The sequence below is a fragment of the Phoxinus phoxinus genome (assembly GCF_949152265.1).
Source record: "Phoxinus phoxinus genome assembly, chromosome: 18".
In the NCBI taxonomy this organism is placed as follows: domain Eukaryota; kingdom Metazoa; phylum Chordata; class Actinopteri; order Cypriniformes; family Leuciscidae; genus Phoxinus; species Phoxinus phoxinus.
The window spans coordinates 2,558,132-2,579,953 of NC_136893.1; the positions used below are offsets into that span (position 1 = coordinate 2,558,132).

General features: G+C 37.1%; 3 protein-coding genes across 8 annotated transcripts in view; 1 reads left to right on the forward strand and 2 right to left on the reverse strand.

Moving 5' to 3' along the window:
- The window catches only part of LOC306985530 (AP-1 complex subunit sigma-2), a 40,524-nt gene extending 22,166 nt beyond the window's left edge, over positions 1 to 18,358 (reverse strand). For 2 of the 6 annotated variants that reach the window (XM_079587886.1, XM_079587883.1), the window contains exons 1-4: positions 18,221 to 18,348; positions 15,647 to 15,825; positions 1,841 to 1,949; positions 1,103 to 1,240 (exon numbers count right to left, since the gene is read on the reverse strand). In XM_079587886.1, coding sequence (XP_079444012.1) covers positions 1,103 to 1,240; positions 1,841 to 1,949; positions 15,647 to 15,825 — 426 coding nt within the window. In that variant the 5' untranslated portion in view covers positions 18,221 to 18,348. Of the gene's footprint in view, positions 1 to 1,091; positions 1,241 to 1,840; positions 1,950 to 15,646; positions 15,826 to 18,220 lie in introns of all 6 variants that reach the window. The other 4 variants (XM_079587884.1, XM_079587885.1, XM_079587887.1 and 1 more) reach the window with 3 other exon arrangements.
- Positions 18,359 to 19,283: 925 nt separating this feature from the next.
- Positions 19,284 to 20,757, reverse strand: LOC306986099 (uncharacterized protein). The gene is made up of 2 exons (XM_079588986.1): positions 20,605 to 20,757; positions 19,284 to 20,161 (listed from the first exon to the last, which is right to left on the reverse strand). Exons 1-2 carry the CDS (start codon positions 20,716 to 20,718, stop codon positions 19,988 to 19,990), a joined length of 288 nt encoding a protein of 95 aa, XP_079445112.1. The 5' UTR covers positions 20,719 to 20,757; the 3' UTR covers positions 19,284 to 19,987.
- Positions 20,758 to 21,616: 859 nt separating this feature from the next.
- Positions 21,617 to 21,822, forward strand: part of rs1b (retinoschisin 1b) — a 12,740-nt gene continuing 12,534 nt past the window's right edge. The window contains exon 1 of the mRNA XM_079588449.1: positions 21,617 to 21,822. This exon is cut by the window's right edge and continues 17 nt beyond it. Coding sequence (XP_079444575.1) covers positions 21,719 to 21,822 — 104 coding nt within the window. The 5' untranslated portion in view covers positions 21,617 to 21,718.

Genomic DNA, 21,822 nt, shown 5'->3' on the forward strand with positions numbered 1-21,822 from the left:
GGGTTTGAAATTCACTTTTTCACTTACTGGCTACTACATTTTTAAGTTACCGGTCATTCAGAACATCTACTAGCCAAAAAAAAAAAAAAAAAAAACCAGATTAACTACGTCACAGTTTATATATTTATTATAAAATTTGGATTTCATATATTAATTTCTTATTCAAACAAAATCCAGTCATCCAGCATCTCCTCCAAACATGTACTTTAGTTGGACAGATCAATACAGTGCAAAGAACATCAAAAAGATTATGTCTTTTCTGGTAACCAAATGCTTTATAATCTTCACTATTGCTTTATTGCAAATTAATATGCTGCATTTAATACATTATGATGACTCCCAGCAAAGTGAGTACCGTATTTTCCAGACTATAAGTCACACTTTTTTTTCATAGTTTGGCTGGTCCTGCGACTTATAGTCAGGTGCGACTTATATATAAAAATGAATTCATACTGACTGAGATGAAGCAAGAGAAAACATTACCGTCTACAGCCGCGAGAGGGCGCTCTAGTTAGCGGAGTTGTTCAGAAGCGACACCGAGGAAGAGTTCAATGTATCGGGAGCTTGGTGAACTTGCTGACCGGTAACTTGTTGGACTCGCTGACTAATGTTAGTTTAGCCTATTCAGCCTCCCAGATATATGTTCTGTGTGCTGTTGTGTAGCTGAATAACTGTTAATGTGTTACGCTAACACACCGGACACTATTCAGCTGTTGTTCTGTGTGCTGTTGTGCAGCTGAACAATCTTTCCAGATTAAATGTCTGTTCTTGGTCTTGGATTTTGTGAAATAAATTTCTAAATAAAAGCGACTTATAGTCCAGTGCGACTTATATATGTTTTTTTTCCTCTTCATGACGCATTTTTTGACTGATGCGACTTATAGTCCGGAAAATACGGTAAACATAATAAGTAACACGCCAAAATCGGCTCGTGATTTGACAGCGTTAGATGATTTTTACCAGCATTTGTCGGATTGGCGGGTGTTAATTTCAAACCCTGATGGTAGCTAGATATAAACATCTCAACAGACCAATTATTTTGAACTATCCCGCTCAGCAAAGTTTCCGAAGCGCTTTCTGAGCGGCAGCACTCGACCCTCACCTCCTGCAGGAGATCCGCCTGCTCGATGGCTTTCAGGACGTTCTTCTTCGACGTCTCCTGAGCTTCGCCTCCCAGCAGGAACTCGTCCAAGATAAAGTACGCCTTCTCGAAGTTAAAGATGATATCCAGCTCGCAGACCTGAGTTTGGGAGGAATAATCACTGTAATTGACCCTTCACAGGGAGTTTGATTGACAGGTGATCTGACCAATCATAATCCGCCATCCGCTGAATCCGCCATTTTTGTCGGACAAAGCAGTCAGGAGAGTTAGTAGATTAACGTTGGAGGATTTGAACTTGAGAAGCGGAGTGTACTGACGCCTTTCCGCGGTTAAAACAACATTCCTTCTGATGTTCATTCATGTTTATTTGATGCTATGAATGAACTAGAAGGAAGAGATGATCGGTTCACGAGCGGCTTTAACTGAGGCGACACAGCGATCTGACACACACATTAAAGAGCCACAAAACCGTATTTATTGTTTAAATTTCGTTAAAAAAAAATTACCAAATTTGAAAGTTGAGACTTTGCTTCATATCAAAAGTAAACTGGTCTGTGTTATCAGTGTGTTGCCAGTGTCTCTCAGCTCCGCAATGTGTTTTCACTGTGAGAACATGGTGTGAGAGAGGCGTGGCTTGTCGGACCTAGCAACAGTAACTAAAGGGGGCGGGGCTTTGCGAACGGTCAGTTGGGTTCTTTATTTTTTGGGAAGCAACAAGTCATGTAAAGTTTGACTTACACTGCCGAAGTATTTGTCGAGCAGCTCGACGTAGCGGTGGATGATCTCCAGTGTGATCAGCTCGTTGTCCTGGTCCTCGATGGCACAGCAGAAGTACAGACTGGCGTATCTGCAAACAACATCTGCTTTACTTTTAGGCACCAATTAATGCATGATATTAGAAAACTAATTTTGTTTTTCTGCTGAAATGAAAATTAATTTGAATCGCTCTATTTGGAAAGAATTCATAATTCTAGAATGATTGAGGTGATTTTGTAAGGAAGTGAATCTGCATTAAAAAATTAAAAACAAATTACGATCATATGTACAGGTGAAACTCGAAAAATTTGAATATGGTGCAACTTAAAATTTTAGTAATTCAACTTAAAAGGTGAAACTAATATATTATACTCATTACATGCTCATTACATGCACAGTGAGATATTTCAAGCCTTTATTTGTTATAATTGTGATGATTATGGCTCAATTAAACAAAATGAGCCGGACTGAATAACTTTAACAGCTTTAATCAGGATTTCATTTATACAAATAATTGTCTGCTTAAAATAATGAAGAATGTTGTACGCAAGTTGTTATAAAGAATGCATATATCATTCATTACATGTTCTAGTTTCTTTATGAGAAGTGGCTTTATTTCATTTATATTAAATACAGTTATATGTCACAGCAGTTAAATCTGTCTGTATTGTTCAAACCTTAATATCATTCATATTAACATAATAATATTAATATAATCATATTAATAAGCTAATACAGAGGTTTTCTCCAAGTGTATATAAGGAATTTGGACATTTTAGAAAAATGCTAAATAGACACATTACAATTTAACTAAACCCATTAGATTAGTCAACTAAACTAAAATCTTGTGATATTTAGTCGAACAAAGTCAGACTTAAATTAAAACAATTCAGAAGACTAAAATATGACAAACTAAATGCCATTTTAGTCAAAAGACTATAAATAAAACAATTTTCTGTAAAAATTAACACTGCTTTAGACAAAACCAAGCAAAAATGTACATATGTTAAAAAGGGATTAGACAGTCTGCTACTTTCTTTTGCTCCATAAAACTGCATGCTAGCAAACCGAGTATGTGTGTGTTTCAATAATAATAATGTATCTTTCTTTCAGCTGACACTTCATTTATCTTCATTCTCACGTGCGGGAGGACCTGCAGAGCGAGTGTGTGTGTGTGTGTGTTTAATGTGATCATGTACCGCTGTCATCAGCACACGGGATTGCTCATTCACTTCATCTTCCTGACCGCCACTGTTCCCGTGTTTGTGTGTGAGACGCAGAGAGAATGAGGATGTCCTTTCTTCAAAATGCTGTTACGAATATGCATATCTAACATCAGGGTTCACTTGCTAGTAGCTTTCAGGATTCCAGCCTAGCTGAATACAATAGTGCAAAATAATGGGGCAAATTAAATAAAATGATATAATATTCAAATGTGAGAATAAGTCTCTGATGTCCCCAGAGTGTGTGTGTGAAGTTTTAGCTCAAAATACCACACAGATATTTTTATATATCATGTTAAAATTGTCACTTTGTGAGGATGAGCAAAAATGCACAGTTTTGTGTCTGTCCCTTTAAATGCAAATGAGCTGCTGCTCCCGGCACAGGTGGCGGAGCTTCAAGAGCTGGTGTTCTTCTACCTCACACACACACACACACGTTAGCCTTTTACGTTCAAACCGGAGTCAGACAACGATGGAGAGACTCAAGAAGAAGTGACATGTAGAAGCAACAGGACATTTCTGAATGGTTGATGAATTTATGAAGATTATGTGTATCTTCTAGTCATTCACTGATTAGCATATTCTGTCTTGATAAACCCCTCCTCCGCGAACGTGATTTATAGATTATGTAAATTTTAGGGTTGGTGATGTAACTAAAGTTAGAAAAGTGAAATCATAATCAACCACTGCTTTAAACAGAGTGAAGTAGTAAAAATGTAAACAAAATATGAGTGGACAAGCAATACAATAAAATTAAAAAAAATTAAAAATGAAAATGAGTGAATGTAAATGAATAAACTAATATGCAAATGGGGTGACTAAAATGAAAAGCAAAAATATGAAGTAATTGAGTAAATTAAATGAAATATTCAATATTGTGTGAACAATAAATGAATGCAAAAAGGCTAAGTAAAATACAAAATATGCAAATTGAGTATAAATGTAAAATAAAATATATTTAAATGAAGCGAACAAGTAATAAAACAAAATAAAAATATGCAAATGGAGACAAGTAATGGTTAAACAAGTTACTTAATACGTTTTTGACAAGTTTTGCATTCAGAAGATGAAGATCCCGTTCACACGGATCCGCGGAAACGACTGAAGCGCTGCATTCTGCCGCCATATTGTAAAGAAAACCCATGCGAACACATAATACGCACGCGCTTGAGCTCACAGTTTACACACATTCATGTTTTTGTGGTTTACACAGATGATAACTGTATCTTCTTCAAAAACATACACTTTGAAACCAGTTCAGGCCCTCGAAACCTCATTGTTGTGTAAATTAAGGGCCAAAATGCATTAAGTTTTCTGTTTTTAGTTGAAAAACCACAAACATTTTTAAAAAATTCGAAGCCTCAAAACTCATGAACGTTTGTCAAAACCAGCGGACATCTAGTTATTGGGATGCACAGATATGAACATTTTGGCCGATACCGTTAACCGATAATTCTAGATATTTGAAAGCCGATAACCGATATATTGGCCGATAAATCTAAATCCAAATTTTTAAGAGCCTGATAACAAGAACAAAAGTCTCACAATTAAAAGCCATGTCCCAAACACACAATTATGATGTTCTCGTAATCATTTTATGTAGCCGATATGACAGACTTTACTGTATTTTCCTTGCGACTCCAATCATATTTCAAGCAATTCAAAACCATCATGTTGAACAGTGCGCATCTGAAGTGTCTCTGATGAAGAAAATAATACATTATTTATCGGCTTTAATATATTGGACAAATTTTCTTATCAGGCCGATAACATAAAAAATTAACATATATCCAGAGGTGGAAAGAGTACTGAAAATCTGTACTCAAGTACAAGTGCCGTTACATTGCTGAAATAATACTCAATTACAAGTAAAAGTACTGGTGTCAAAAAAGTACTTAAGTAAAAGTACAAATTACTCTTCTCAAAAACTACTCAGAGTACTAGTTACTAGTTACTTTTTAGCTGGCGATAGTTGATGTATTACCAATAAATATTCAATCAAATCATAGATTTATGTAGAAAATAGCTACTATTAACACATTTTTACCTTATTGACGAAAGACATTAGTGGTCATGATACTGGAATTTCTAAGTTCAATATGTACAATGTAGTAATGCAGTTAGACAGACAAATTTACATTGTAAAAAAATTAAAGATCCACCTTTGATTGTTGAAAGTTTTCCTGGTGCATTTCACTTACAGGCAATATGATTTTCTGTAGCATTTTCACAACTTTTGACAACGTTTAATTCAAGAGCATGTAGAGATTGGAGCTGGGCGTCATTTGAGTCTAAAGTGAGAACCATTTGGCGAGATTTGTGATTACACATGACACGACACAGTCCGAGAGCGCACACTCAATATCTGAGTCCAGTTTATTCGTAGGCCTATATTTGAGAGCTCGCGTCCAGTTTTCTGAGATTACATGAATGTGCCCTCGCGTTACAATATTGCGCTCGTGACATTAGCCATTAAAATATGCCATAGAAACCTGCAGGAATAAAATAATGCGCAATACCTGCAATCCTGCGCTGAGGGTGTCAAACTCGCTGTCGGAGAGATGAGAGAATGAGAACGCGCAGCTGGTATCGGTGTAGCCTATATACTTCAGAAAATGAGTATTGTCAGATATTTCAGTATCGAAATGTATCAAAATATAGATATTTTGACAACACTACTATGTAGTTTGTTGTTTCTCCAAACTTTCAGTCCAGCCATTAATCACTCTGAGCTCCTTCCCTTCTTCACTTATGATCAGCTCTTAAAAACCTCCGACTGCGGCGGCTTTTTTCAGTCCAAATATCAGGGTTTTTATTGGTCCTTTTACGATCAGATATTTTTATTGGCTACCGAAATGCCGGTCAAAGATTTGAATATAAATTCATATTGTACTCCGTAACGAAATATGATTTTACAAGTAGCGAAGTAGATTACTTAGCTTAATATCTACTTGAGTACAAGTCAAATTACAGATTTACTAAATATACTCAAAAAAGTACAAGTACCTGAAAAAACTACTTAAAGGGCACCTATTATGACATTTAAAATGTTCCTAATGTTGTAGGGAGTCCCCAACAACAGTTTTACGTGCATGCAATGTCAAAAAACACTTTTGTTTTCGTATAATATGCATTTATTTTCACCTGATTTGCTCACCGACTCCCAAATGATTCGTTCAACGACTCGTTTTCCAAACCCCTCCTTTGCACGACGCTAATCTGTGATTGGTCAGATGACCCAGCAGTGTTTACAGAGATAATACTTATTGTTTAACACGGAGTACAATGATGCTTTTATCAATTAAATCGTGTTATAATAATGATTATAGTCCACTTTGTAGTTTGTAGTAAAAAACTAAAAATAAGATAAAATATAGCTGCAAGCAGCGATTACGGGCCCAAGCCGGTGGCACCGCCACCCTGGTGCCTTTAGTTACACTAAAGGCACCGGGCTGGCGCTGCCACCGGCTTGGGCCCTCCATCGCTGCTTGCAGCTATATTTATTTATATATATATATATATATATATATATATATATATATATATATATATATATATATATATAAAAAGCCGCCACCCCGTTGCCTTTCGGGTTCCTGTGCACGACGGGCAATAACGTAACCCCGCTTTGACTGTCGAGAAGAAGTCTGCTTTAGAGCTTGCATCAGTGTGAGTCTTTCTGCTCCCCTCCAAACACACACAGAAAAGGGGGGGGGCTGTCTGTGTTTCATGCAATTTGAAGCATGTTAAGAGCCTCAAATGCACCCAAAAAGAATATAAAAGTTTAAAGCGTTGCCATGGCAACAGTATTTAAGATATCAATAATTCTTTCACATGTCTACATCTGCCGTGTGTTTACATTATACACATAAAGTTTGAAGCAAATCGGGTAAAAATAAGAGGGTGAATTCAAAGCATTTTGAAAGTGACACACTTCCTGCTGCCAGTTGGTGGCGCTATAACTTTGACTCACAATAGTCACATCCATGTGATCGGCCTCTTACAGCGAACACACTGCTGAAGTTTCATCAAGATCAATTAATGTATGAGGATGTTATAACACACTTCCTGTTTCCAATATTCGCCATAAATTTGTTTCCTCGCCACGGCCAAAGCGTTCGAGATATCAAAAATCCCCTGGCAATTTTTCATCCTCCATGTCTTGACTTCATGCACACCGAGTTTCGTGGTGATTGGTTGAATCGTCTAGGAGGAGTATTTTAAATTCCATTGCATGTGTTTTTTAAACTACGCCAAATAGCCGACTTCCTGTTGGGCTGGGGTAAAAAGTCAGAGCACGAAGGATATATGAACCGATGAGATCTATAAGTGTACCGAGTTTCATATTATTCCACGCAAGCGTGTTTGATTTATGGACCAAGTTTTCGGACCGCGTTCCAGGGGGCGCTGTCGAGCCCTCCTGCCACGCCCGGGTACCAGCTTCAGTCCAGCTCTAATGGCCGCGGGTTCTGACATTTGTGCAAAGTTTCAAGAGTTTTTGAGCACGTTAAGGCCCCCAAAAGTGCCCAAAAGGTAGTAATATAATAATAATAATAAATAATAAATAATAATAATAATAAAGAAGAATAATCCGAAGGAAAACAATAGGGCCTTCGCCTTTTCAAGGCTTGGGCCCTAATAATTGAATGTTATGTTAGCGAGCATAGCCCAGAGTTCATATTGTAAAAGCACAATCAGTCTTTGTTTGCGTTAGCCCGATGCATAAACATAACGTTTTTACAAAAAACAAAAAAAATGCAGTTACGTTACTACGAGGTATTACTCTATTCTTTAGACAACTCCGAAAACAACGACAAACACTTCACATATCTCAATACAATTGCCATTGAAGACCTAGAAGCTAAACGGTGCTTACTCAACAAACAAAATAATTATTAAGCATGCTACATAAAACATAAAAGCAACAATTATTAATAACACTTACAGGTTGTGATACGGAGGAGGAAGCTGATGCAAATACACTTGGAACTGAACCTTCCTTCAATATCAGCCGGCTCGCGAATCCAAGTTTGATTGCATTTAAAAAGCAATCGTCTTCAAAATGGCGCGAACAAAGCACAAGGCTCGGACTATACTTCTGTGGTATAGTGAATTGTAGCCACTTAGTCTTCAAATGCTCCTCCTTGGGCAGATGAAAAAAGTTTGCTTTTGAGTCGCACTTCAGAACACAGCGTCTCGTCGCCCTGATGTTTCCCTGCTGGCCTTGGAGCGCAATAAGTGGGCGTATCGTATTCAAATAACTTGACAAGTTGACGTCATCTAGTCAGAGAAAAAGCTTCGGTCTTCTAACGATTCATAAAAATGACTCAGAGTCGACTCTTACTTTTGAAAGACAATAACTTTATATACGGTGCACTTTCATATTTCAAACTTTGCAGGATGTTTTTGTTCACTTAGATCTATGTTACACACTACATGAAAGGTACATTTCAAAATTCCATAATAGGTGCCCTTTAATTACAGTAACGTGAGTAGTTGTAATTCGTTACTTCCACCTCTGCATATATCGGTCACCATATTGGTATCGGACGATATGTCGTGCATATCTAGTTATTCCTCAAATCATCATTGGTAACCTGCAAAAAAAAACTTTGTTTCCACACAAACTAATATAAAAACTTGTGCACGGACTGAAAATCACAAACTAGCCAATCAGGAAGGAACGTGTCATTTTAAGAGTGTATGTCTCATTTTGGCGCACACACAAACACACACACACACACACAGCTTAGCAATGCTAATGCTCAGTTTGGATGAGATCTGTACAGAGACAGATAGTCTGGCTGTTGAGAGCGGGCGGTTGGGGTCAGAGGTCAGAGGTCAGAGGGGAATGAATCTGGAAGCGAACCAAAGCCCGATCACACGGAGCAGAAGCAGAGGAACTGATGTAGACAACACACACAAGGTCATGTTCATTATCACTGCTCATCCGTCTAGACCTCGTTCTTCCAGCTCAGTGTGTTTTACTGGCAGGACAAATAACTGCATCTCAGCACAACGGTGTCTATCTGCACACACTGGCAAACACAATGGGTGATATACAATAAAAAAGCTCATTAATAATTAAATAAAACATATGCAAACGGTGAGAATAAATAAATAATAATATGCACAGAATGAACAAGTAATATAATAAAAAAATCAAAAGTAGTGAACGTAATCACATAAAATACAACAAAACATGCAAATCAAGTGAACAAGTAACAAAAAGAACTTTTACATTTAAAGTAAAAAATAACAAAAAAATACAAATGGAGTGAACAAGTAATACAATTAAATCAAATACAATAAAAAATATGCAAATCAAGTTAAATATAAACTAAATATGCAAATGGAGTGAATAAAATAAAATAAAAGACAAAATGAGTGAAAGTAATAAAATAACAAATGAGCAAATGAAAAGAAAAGTAATTTCATTATATAAAGATATGCAAATGGAAGCTTAAGTAATAAAATATGCAAATCATATGCTTAAGTCATAAAATATGCAAATAGAAGCTTAAGTAATAAAATATGCAAATAGATGCTTAAGTAATAAAATAATAAAAAATGCTAATAGTTGTTTACGTACTAAAAATAATAAAATATATGCAAATAGAATGAAAAATGTATAAATAATAATTAAAAAGTAGTGAAAGTAGAGAAAAAAATGCAAATGGAGAGAACAAGTAATAAAATAACAAATATGCAAATGGAGAGAATGAATTCAAATACAATACAAATATATGCAAATCAAGTGAAGTAGTAAAAAAAAAATAAGATTTTACATCAAATAAAAAACAATTAATTTATGCATTTTGCAGATGTTTTCATCTAAAGCAACTTAAATTGTACTCAAAGTTTACGTTTCATCCGGGACCTGAACCCATGACCTTTCCATCGCATGCACAATATTAAATAAAAGTGCTCAGTCGCTCTTTTTTAAGGCATGATTCAGCGTTTGTTAATCGTTCTGACCCAGAAGTGTTTATCTGTATATATACAGGGACGACCCAATGTAAAAATCATTCCCTCTAAAAATGCAAAGTGCTTTCTTCAAGGAAACAGCCTTTGGGTTTGTGTTGATCTGTAGCCATAATAATTAGATTTATGGATCAATAATACGGCACATGTCCTCCTGTGGATCATGTGTGATTGTGAACAGAAGACACAGCGAGGAATTGTGTGGCCGCATATTTTACATTCACTCGTGCTTCTGAATACAAATAACACACGGATACTCCCAGTCATTCCAGACACACCATAAACACACAATATCAACATCATACGCGATACATCAACTGTGCCAAAGTTCATATTTGTATTCCTCTTGTTGTCAGAAGCCGAAACACTCATACACACACAATCCAGAGCAAACACACAGAATAATGCGGTTAAACACCAAGTATTAAAGGTGATCTATTATCCAAAATTCATTTTTATATATTTTTTTACATATTTATGTGACCACAACCACCATACTATGGTAAAGATCCACTCCACTTGTTATTTTCCCCATAAATCTGAAACTGTCTCAAAATGAGCTGCTCCAATGGGACCTCACATGTCCTTAAGCTCCGCCCACAACTGCTGACAGACTCCGCCCTATTAGCATAGCTCCGCCCCTCAGTGCGCTCTACACAGTGTCATGTGTATCTCCTCGCCACAGCATATTAAATAACAAATGTATTCTTATTAAAGCTGTTAAAGTTATTCAGTCGAGAGCAGTGAGTGATTTTCTGATTTTCTTTTGTTGTTTGATTCATATTAACAGCATTCATAGCAGTAAGTGCTGTATATTACGCTGCTGTCACTTTAATACACACATCTAATATGTGACCCTGGATCACAAACCCAGTCTGGAGCCGCACGGGTATATCTGTGGCGATAGCAACTAACATTGTATGGGTCAAAATTATCCATTTTTCTTTTATGCCAAAAATCATGAGGATATTAAGATCTTGTTCCATGAAGATATTTAGTAAATCTCCTACTGTAAATATATAAAACATGTATTTTTGTGAGTGAGTGCAGCACAATCGTGAACATAAATGCACAACTTTAAAGGAGATTTTCTCAATGTTTACATTTTTTTGCTCCTCAGATTCCAGATTTTCAATAGTTGTGTCTCGACCAAATATTGTCATATCATAAACCATACATCAATGGAAAGATTATTTATTATAAAATCAGTGTGACTGGTTTTGTGGTCCAGGGTCACATATGTGGTTTCATATAGATATAACCGACTGTGTTTATGCGAGCTTTGTGTGTATTTGACAACAGATGTTTTAGTTTTTGTCAGAGTATCTGAGGCACGAGCTGTAAAGACTCCGCCCTCTTCTGGAAAGGGGGCGGAGCAACAGCTCATTTGCATTTAAAGATACATGCATGAAAACAGTGTCTTTCCTTCCACTTAAAAATGCATTTCCAACATGGTCTGGTAAATGCTGTGTGGGGTATTTTGAGCTGAAACTTCACAGACACATTCTAGGGGACACTTAGGCTATGTTTACATGGAAACGATCTGAAGAGAAAACGCAAAAGTGGCGTTGCGTTATCACTTTTTTTATGCGTTTAGACGAGCGTTATGGGGGGGGGGGGGGGGTCTGCGTGCATATGGTGATGCAAAAGTGTGTGAGATTGGATGTAGTGTGCACTCCAGACGGCTAGGTGGCAATGCGAAGCACTGACAGTGAAAGAGACGCTGACACAGTTTTTCATGTTAAATACGGTAAAGCCGCTGCTTTAATCCTCTGTGCTCTTTACGTGTCGCTAAAAAATGACAGATTTTTTTTTTTTTTTTTTTGTCAATGAAATGAATGCTATATTTTAGTTTGATAATGTTTTGTTATGTTCCTGTACTGGCGCATGCCTGTGACGTAAACGCGTACGCGGCGCCTTCACTGTCTAGCAGACTTTTGCGTTTTTAGACGGGAACGCGACGGTGGAGCGTTTTTAAGATTTCCACTCTGGAGGGTGGTTTCACTTTTTTGCGTTTTTAAGCCCCAAAAACGCCGTCGCCGTGTAAACGAAAGGCACATCTGATAAAATATTTTTACGTTTTCACCCGCGAGCGTTCACCTTATATTACCTGCAGCTCCCTATCAACCACTCACAACACCCTAGCGCCCGACGTCATCGAGTTTTATTTCCACTGTCCAATCAAATTAATGGAGAGGCGGGCCTTCGGACGATCACTACAACGGGAGACTGCAATGATGGAGGATAAACTTGTGGTGCGGTCGCGGGTTAGCAGGAGCTTAAAACTTAAATAAAGTTACTAATATGACATTTACTTGACTGACAGGACAGGTGTTTCGGTGGTTACCTAGCAACATAAAAAATGTGATCGGGGCTAAAAAAGGCAGTGCTGTCACCTCGCGTTTTCGAACCTGAAAAACGCGTTCGGTGTGATCGGGGCCTAATGCATGTAGTGGGAAGTTTACATGGGAAAACATTCACATTTTCTATAGGAAAGGCAAAAATGAAATGAAATAAATAGTATATCAATATCAGACACTGCAGTGCCGGTACAGGTGGGATGTTTGGGAGTCCATTTCACGGAGTGTGTGTGTGTCAGTGTGTGTGTGTCAGTGTGTGTGTACCCCCCCCCCCCCCATTTCCGCTGCCATGGAAACACCCTCATCTCGGCTTTCCTCCGGAGGAGGAGAACATGTGATCGTGTGCAGGACACAGCAACTCAAACTACATGAAGAACTCGTTCCAGAGACGGGAAACATCAGATTCATAAACTAATTACCATCCTCGTTTATTATTGTGTGCCTGTAAACAAGCTCTGTGTATGTGCATATTTTAATAACTTGTCATCAAAGTTGTCAACGTCACTTTACTTACTTTTTTAAAACGGGTTCCTTCTCTTACTGTGAATATTTAATCTGTGGATGTAATTCCAGACAAAAACAATATATATGTTTTTCTCATTGCATATAAAATTCTACTCTGAACATAAAAAAAATGGGCTGCAAATACAACTTCATGTTGACTTTCATACTGAAAACACTCAGCTAATGTCATCATGAGCAAATCCCACCAATCACGTGACAAGCTCGACTTGACCTGAAGCAAAACTTGAGCTAATATTTAAAGACATTCAGGAAGGAGTTTTTCCCACAGCAGGGTTACATTAGTACACAAGAAGTTTTTCATTAACCTCTTTCTAAGTAACACACACACACACACACACGAAGACTTTTAAAATCTCAAACTCTCTCAATATACACTAAAGCTTGAACTCCACAGGATGATTGTCTTTAACTAAAACTGACACTAAAACCATAAAAAATAAATAAAACTTTGTTACTTGAAATAAAATAAGCATGGTAAGACTTTACAACAAGGTCACACTAGTTAACATTAATGCATTAACTAAAATTAACTAACAATGAGCAATACTTCTGTTATTCATCTTTGTTAAAGGAGAACTCCGGTCAATTTTAACATTGAGCTCAATTTTTAGTAAATTTGGAGTGCTGTCAATACAGAGAACAACGACAAAAATCGGTGTTGCCTACACCGTTATATCCTATTTTTAAAATGTGCACCCTATTGACTTGAATGGGGCAAGTTTTAAACCTGCTTTTATCCTCTTAACATCCTTGATGTGTCATTACAAGTGCCCAGCCATGTTGAGTGATTCCTTCAGAGTGAACACGAGTGAATCTGACTGCAGTAGATGTGAAAGATATGAATAAAAATGATGTTATATCAGCCAGCGCACAGACCTGTATTTAGTTCCTGTTTTCGGTGGAAGTCCAAAGTAGTCGATTGTCGAGTTCACGCGCGTGATCATAGTAATTAAACCTATGCGCGTGAACTGAGAATCGACTACTTTGGACTTCGACCGAAAACAGGAAGTAAATACAGGTCTGTGCGCTGGCTGATATAACATCATTTTTATTCATATCTTTCACATCTACTGCAGTCAGATTCACTCGTGTTCACTCTGAAGGAATCACTCAACATGGCTGGGCACTTGTAATGACACATCAAGGATGATAAGACTAAGAACTGGTTAAGTTTAAAACTTGCCCCATTCAAGTCAATAGGGTGTAAATTTTAAAAATAGGATAACACGGTGTAGGCAACACCGATTTTTGTCGTTGTTCTCTGTATTGACAGCACTCCAAATTTACTAAAAATTGAGCTCAATGTTAAAATTGACCGGAGTTCTCCTTTAACATTAGCTAATACAAACACAACATTGTTAGTTCATGTCTGCTCAGGGCCATTCATAATATCAACATATGTTAATAATGTATTAGTAAATGTTCAATTTAACAATAATAAAGATTAACCAATGCTTTAGAAGTTCTTTTCATCTTAACTAATGCAGTTAACTAATGTTTCCAGATGAGCCTTATTGTAGCGTTACCGTAAACGTTCACTGAAATAAACTACACAAAATACACAAAAGTAAAGTTATTTTAGAACAGTAGTAACATCTCATTTTCATTTAGTTTAAGTTCAAGTCCTAAAATGAATAAAATAGTGCTGTCAAATCGATTAATCGCATGTAATATAAAAGTTTGTAAATATATGTGTGTGTGTGTGTGTGTTTATATATATATATAAATCCATACATATGCATTTACAAACTTTTATACACGCGACTAATCGATTTGACAGCACTAAAATAAAATAAAACTATAGACCCATTTAACAAAAACTAATAAACATTACAAAAATAAATTACTAAAAAATTCACAAAAAAAACCTACATTTAAAACTTTCAAAATATTAATAAAAATCATAATAGGTACAGAAGATGCCTATTATATTACTGTTTGAAATATTTCTAAAATAAAATGTTTCAAGCCGTAATATGCTGAATAGTCACATGAGCCATGACCTCTTTGTAATGCTGAATATAAATATGACCCGTTTATTATGCTGAAGTCACATGACCTCTTTATAATGCTGAATAGTCACATGACCTGTTTATAATGCTGAATAGTCACATGACCTGTTTATTTAGCTGCACGTTTGAGTCAGCGATTGGTGTCTAGTTGATTATTATTTTGCAATGTCTTTGAAACTACTTTAGAAACTACTTTAAAGGCACACCGCGGACTTTGTGACCGAAAGAGTTGAAGCAAGAGTTGAAACGAATCACTTTACGACCGTCACGTGACCTCAAGCTCTGATATGCTCAAGGAGCTAACGCTTTCGCTACTATTTCTCCGGCTGCTCGACTTCTGGCCATGTCTGAGGCAAGGACAAAGTTTAAATCTGCTTCTGATGAGGCAAAAAAAGAGAAAACGCGAGAGGGATCGTGGATGTCTTCTTGACTTTTGCGACAGTGCTGCGGCGCTTGTGGCCACTAGGGGCGCTCGACCTGAAAGTTACAGGGCTAGCGCCCCTAGTGGCCAAAAGTTCCGCAGTGTGTCTTTAACTTTATTCGTCACAACGCTAAAGGAAGGTGAATTCGAGTGCAGTGAATCATGGGAAAGAATGTTTTTGAAAAAGATTACGTACAGTTGCCTGAGTAAACGGGTTGTTTCTTCATCAGTTACCGTATAAAACACCGCACAGCTCCACTGACCTCTTATACACGATCTTCAGGTCCCTCCACTCCAGGAAGCTGCACATCTTGGGCTTGCGGGCCAGAACCGTCTGCACCAGCTCGCGCGTGATCTTCTTCTTCTCCTTATCCGACAGAGGGACGTACCACTTCTGCAGACGGAGCTTCCCCTGCCGGCTGAACAGCAGCATGAACTGCATCTGTGAGGTCAGGAGAACACGCATTCAGACACAGCATAACAACTGTCGTTTAAATAATACGCCACGCAGGATTGCCACAGCATCATGCTAATTCACCTTTGGCTAAGCCCCGCCCCCCTTAGTTACGTCCGACAACTTCACCTGGGCTCTGGTTTGGTATCAACATGGCTTATGCTGTGACGCTCTTCCTGCTGACATTTTATCAAACTTTTATAAAGCAGCAAATAAAGTGTCCGATAGAAGTAGGCAAAAGTGGCTGCAGTGTGCGTTCGAAGGCTTTATTCAAGACATAAACGCAAGCAACAACAAGGCATCCAAATAGAGGCAAAAGCATAACGGTCACAGTCAAAACATGACCCAGCGCATATCCTAATGGAGACGGAGACTGGGACTCACAATATCAGGAGCAACACTGTTCATGCAGAGCTGGGTCTCTATTCACTTCTATAATCGATATTACAAAGCAAACGGACTACGCGAGTATAAAGTTGTATTTATTAGCAGCATGTGCTAGCGTATCAACAATTAGTGTAGAGAACCGAAATCATAACCTAAAACTGTCTAACTATATAACTTCACAGTAAGGTTAAAACACAAAAGTGTGTTGTTGATCTTGAGGGGTTTCGCTGACTGAGGACGTCCACACAGTTTAATCCAAAGACGACACTTGTCAGGATTTGACTTCGGTTTTGGGAAGGGGAAAACGGACCCCCCCCTCCAACCTCTCTGGGAAACGTGTATTTGTGTTACAAATGCCCCAGGCACAACGCTTAACCATATTTCTGATAAAACTACGACGGTAATAGCCTGCCGAGACCAAACATATGAGACGCATGTGTTAAAGTCAATGGAGCGCTGTGAGAAAGTGTCGGACCCTCTGTGGGAGCTGTGATTGGTCAATCTACATTCTAGGGCGTGGCTTAGCCAAAGGCGAATTAAAGGGATAGTTCACCCAAAAATGAACATTCTGTCATTAATCACTAGTGGTGGGAATCTTTTGGCATCTCATGATTCAAATCAAGTAGATTCTTGAGGTCCGGATTCGATTAAAAATCAATTCTCGATTTTGAATCAAATTTCGATTCGATGCATAAGATTTGATTGTTCATATTCAACTGCGGTAGATAGTTGTAGACGGGGAACTTTTTTTTATTTTATTTAAAAGAGTTAATTGTAACCCTTGAAATTTATTTAGTTTTTCTTCCCAATTTTACAAAACAAATGCCCTTTAAGCTGACTGCAATCATTACACACACGACTGTCAGTCTTCAGTGATAAAGCAAAACTACTAAGCACATAAATACGATTCCTTGATACAAAATATAAAACTGGTAAATAAAATGAAAATAAATCAATTTATTAAGTTTCTCAGGTACGGTAGCCTAGTTTTATTTAACATGTCTTAAGAAAAACGACAGAAACTGAATAATAAAAAACTATATTTTATACAGTGAAGACTATATAAAGTGATTCATAATAAAGATACAAAAAAGTGATTCAGTGAAAAGTAGTGTTTTTTTCCTAATTAACATTAATGAAACGAATGGCAGTTTATTAGGCTGCTGTCCCTTTAAGAATACACGCACAGATCTAATGTACTGTTACTTACACATCCGATTTTCTCCCAACTGTTTACGTTGTTTTTACAGAAAGCAAGTAAAGACATCATAAAGTAACGTTAATCCATGTGACTCCAGTGGTTTAACCTCAATTTTATGAAGTGACTGAGTGCTTTGTTTGCGCAATAACACTTAATTTACCACTTTTATTTACAAAATGTATCTAACCGTAGCTAGCAATGGAGTTACAGAAAGCTCTCCGATTTCATTAAAATATATTAATTTGTGTTCCAGAGATGAACAAATGTCCTACGGGTTTGAAACGTCATGAAGGCGAGAAATTATCCTTTTAATATAACATTAAATAAATTACAACAATAAACTAAATGCATCTATTCTGCATTTAAAAAACGTGTAAAAAAAGGCACATATATTTTTCACATTTGACAATTTATATAATAGCATACACTATTGTTGTTATTATTATTATATTATATTATTTACAATATAATAGCATACACTATTTTTGTTATTATTATTGTAAAGAATGCATGTCATGCGGATAATATAATGATTTTTTATCATTATAACCTAACTCCTTGATCGGCAGTATTACTGTGCCGGTTCATTTGCACAGACAGAGATATAAATTAATTAAAACACCAAATGCACATAACTTATGCGTCCTAGAGATTTGATTGCAAAGCTAATTAACGCATTTGCCTTAACTAATAAGCATGTGATCTCCAATGCGCAGCTGGTATTTACACTTTTGAGTCACGCGAGGCGTTTACAGCCCTTTTCAGAAGCGAAATGGTCAATAACACGCGACATACCTTTGTGAAGAGGTCCGTTAGTAAATGAGGGATGAATTCACATGAGTTCTGGATTCACAGTGATTCGCGTCTGTCTCGGGCTCGAGGCTTGTGTACAATAGATGTGAAACGGCGTCAGCTGACTGCTCGCTTCTCATTGGACGGAGGCTTCGTCGGGGCGTTTTCATTGGCGAGAAAAAGACCGTTATTCCCGCCCAGTCCGCAGCGCGGGCGTCTGATTGGCTGACACGTGCGCCAGTCAACGCTCGAGTCACACCTCCACTCAGTGTTGTTGGAAGGGTGATTGTCAAACGGTTTAATGGTCAGGTTTATAAAAGGGAATGAACGTCGGAGGATCACATTTAGTGTCAGATTTAAAAGCGTTTGTTCAGCCTGTACCTGGTAAAACATCGTCTATTAAGGCCTAATTGCTTTTTGTCCTTCACATGTCGGTTTATTGACACTTAGGCTAGATGACACGGACTGATAATGCACTTAAACACAAAATGTAGGCTAGTCTATTAATGTATAATTTTGTGCATTCTTCTATAGGCCTACTGTAAATATCGTGTCTTTATAGATATATAGGTAGCCTATAATAATCTGTTGTCATTATATTGCTGTGAAACATGTAACCAAGACTTCAATTTGACTAATTTGATCAGATTTTAATTTGATCTGATTAGAGTCAAAAAGTCCAATAACACAAACATTAATTTGCGGATACAAACACCTCTTCTTTTTACTGTTATTTTATCTGAAAGGTTGAACTATGTTGTCAGGGCAAGAGTATTTTTCATTAAAAATATATTTATAAATAAAATATGAAATAAAAGCACACTTGGCAATAAAGCTCTTTCTGATATGTCAGGGTGGGGGCAAGTCACATGTTTCAAATATGCAAATTATTTTGGCCTAAACGATTTAGACATGAACAGGACGCTTTTCCTTTAGGCTAGTGCCAGTTCATTAATAATTTATATCACCAAACAGACTGTTTAAATGACGTCATCGCCGATGTTACAGCGCCACCAAGTGACGATTGTCGCCATTGAACCGTTTTACAGATTTGTCTTTTGCCATTAGAGAAAATGGGAAAGAAAAATAGCAATGGCTCATGTACATGTGAAAATTCACACCCTTCATTCTAAATAAACGCTTTTTAAGAAAAGGTTGGAAACATTGTGTATTTCAAATTGTAGCCAACTATGCTACCGGTTGCATTGCAAATTAAAGTTGCATTTAATTTGTAATGAATGTCACTAACTTATTTCTAGTCTATACTTGCCTATAGGCTACATTTCAATTTTGCTCTGTTCTGAATGAATTCAAAGTATCTGGAGTGAGGGTAATGTTTATAGTGCTTAACACCACATTTAGGTGTTATTTATAATAAACTATTACATAATTTCTGAATGTAATAAATGCAACTTTACCGCTCTCAAAGCAAGTTTGACCTTGTGCAACTTTCCATAAAATACAGTAAATATAATACAATTGTGCAGTATTACAAAAGTGCAAAATACAACAGGGACTGTTTGCACCAATAAAACAAGCATATTATGTCCTTCCCTCCCCACCCTGAAATCATTAACGGTTATAAATATTATAGGGATCCCTGGAAAATTATTCCCTATTTAGGGGTCCCTGGCTCCAAAAAGTTTGAACCACAAAGTGAAAGTGTAATGTAACCGCACAAAATGTCAGTGTAAAGAGGTTTTTTAAAAACGAAGCTTCTTTATTAATTTATAAGTCTAAAAGTGTATCATCATCATTGATCTCCAGCGGTCACGCAGACGGTTTGCCCCGGTGCGCGTGCACGGCGGTGTGTATCTCTCGCTGCGTGATCACGCGCCTCCGGTTGAACTTGGAGAGGCGCGCGGCCTCGGTGCCCACCAGCGCGTGCACATCTGGCCGGCGTCCCATCAGAGAGATGGCGTCACTCACGTCAACAGACCGCTCCTAAAAAATAAAAAAAAATAAGTCACTTTAAAATTCTCGCAAAAAAAAAAAAAAAAAAAAAAAAAAAAAACTTGAGGCTCTGTTGCATGAATTATTCAAATAATAATAATAATAAAAAGCAACATTAAAAGATAAATGTTATTTTGTAGTTGACTACCTTAGTTAGCATGAATTAAGAATGAACAATAGCTATGCTACATCAGCATTTATCAATCTTAGTTAATAATTTCAACATTTACTAAACCGTCATTAAAATCAAAGGTTGTATATAGCATTAGTTAATGCACTGCAAACCAACATGAACAGTTGTATTTATTATTAACTAACATTAACAAAGGATAATACTGTAACAAATATTGCTCATTGCTAGTTCATTTTATGATGAAAAAAAAAACTATTTAGCTAGGCTACTATTAAACTTCTTTGTTGTTGCTTTAACACACCTTCTCAATCTTGTAGATGTGGGCAGAATATGTCCTGATGCTCTGCTTGCGTGTCCTGCCGGGTTTAATGGACTTCTTCAAGGATTTCAAACTCTTGTCAGATGATGTTTTCATGATTGATGCTGTTCAAGCCGCATTCACAGAACCGGAAGTGACGCTGTTAATCGCCGGAGCACTTTTATGCGTCTCTGCTCGTCTCAGCACAGGTGACACGTTTCCGTCTTAATTTAATCTTCTTTCCCTAATTAAGACATTCAATCAAATGCCATTGCGATAGGAGGCGAAATCATAACTTTGTTAGTAGCCTTTAAATGCATATATTAACTTTAATTCGGCCATTAAATAATATTTTTGACCTGAATAAAACCAGTTAATTTAGTGTTTTAAAGTTAAAGGTTATTTAGAGTGTGCGACTCCAGGTTTGGGAATTCATTTGATATACAACTATAAAAGGCTAAATTATTATTAGTTGCTCCTTTTCTCCTAGATTCATGTTAGATTCATTAGTTGTGCAATTGATAAATAAACTTGTGATGTTTCTATTTGGACTCATTGTTTCATTGTTCTAATCGTGTGAAGACAAACACACAGTTTAAGAGACTTACACTCTAAAAAATGCTGGGTTGTTTCAACCTAATTTTTGGTCAAATATGGACAAACCCCAAACGTTGGGTTAAAAATGTAATTTCAAAATTTAACCCAAAAGCTTGATTTGTCCATATTTGACCCAACATTGGGTTGAAACAACCCAGCATTTTTTAGAGTGTAGGCCTGGTTTCACAGACAAGGTTTAGATTAAACCAGGATTAAGCCTTAGTTCAATTAGGACACTTCAGTAGCTTTTATAAACGTGCCTTAGAAAAAAAAAATGGCACTGACATATTTTCAGAAATGCTTTCAGTTAAACTAGCTCAAAAAACATGTATTTTACTCCGGGAATAGTTTAAGTCTGTGAAACCGGGAGACTGTTTGATTTCAACAGAACCACGAGACAAAGTGCATATACTTCAATGAAACCACTGAGAACTCCATAAAGTCTGAGCATTGAATCTTCCTCCGGGGCGGAGAGAGAGAGTCCGTCACGCACACACAGATCAGGACTATTATTGGATGTATGGATTACAGTAATCCAGAGCACACTAAACACTGCGTCTCATGTAGTGCTCACTACACAGATCTGATCATCAAGATGGACACCAGGATCCTCACTGTGTTTCT

Bases quoted from the DNA above. Each gene is read 5' to 3' on its own strand.
- LOC306986099 (XM_079588986.1), bottom strand. From the start codon at position 20,718: ATGAAAACATCATCTGACAAGAGTTTGAAATCCTTGAAGAAGTCCATT. The intron at 20,162-20,604 runs GTGTGTTAAAGC...TTTATTTTTTAG, and splicing joins ACATCTACAAGATTGAGAAG to GAGCGGTCTGTTGACGTGAG.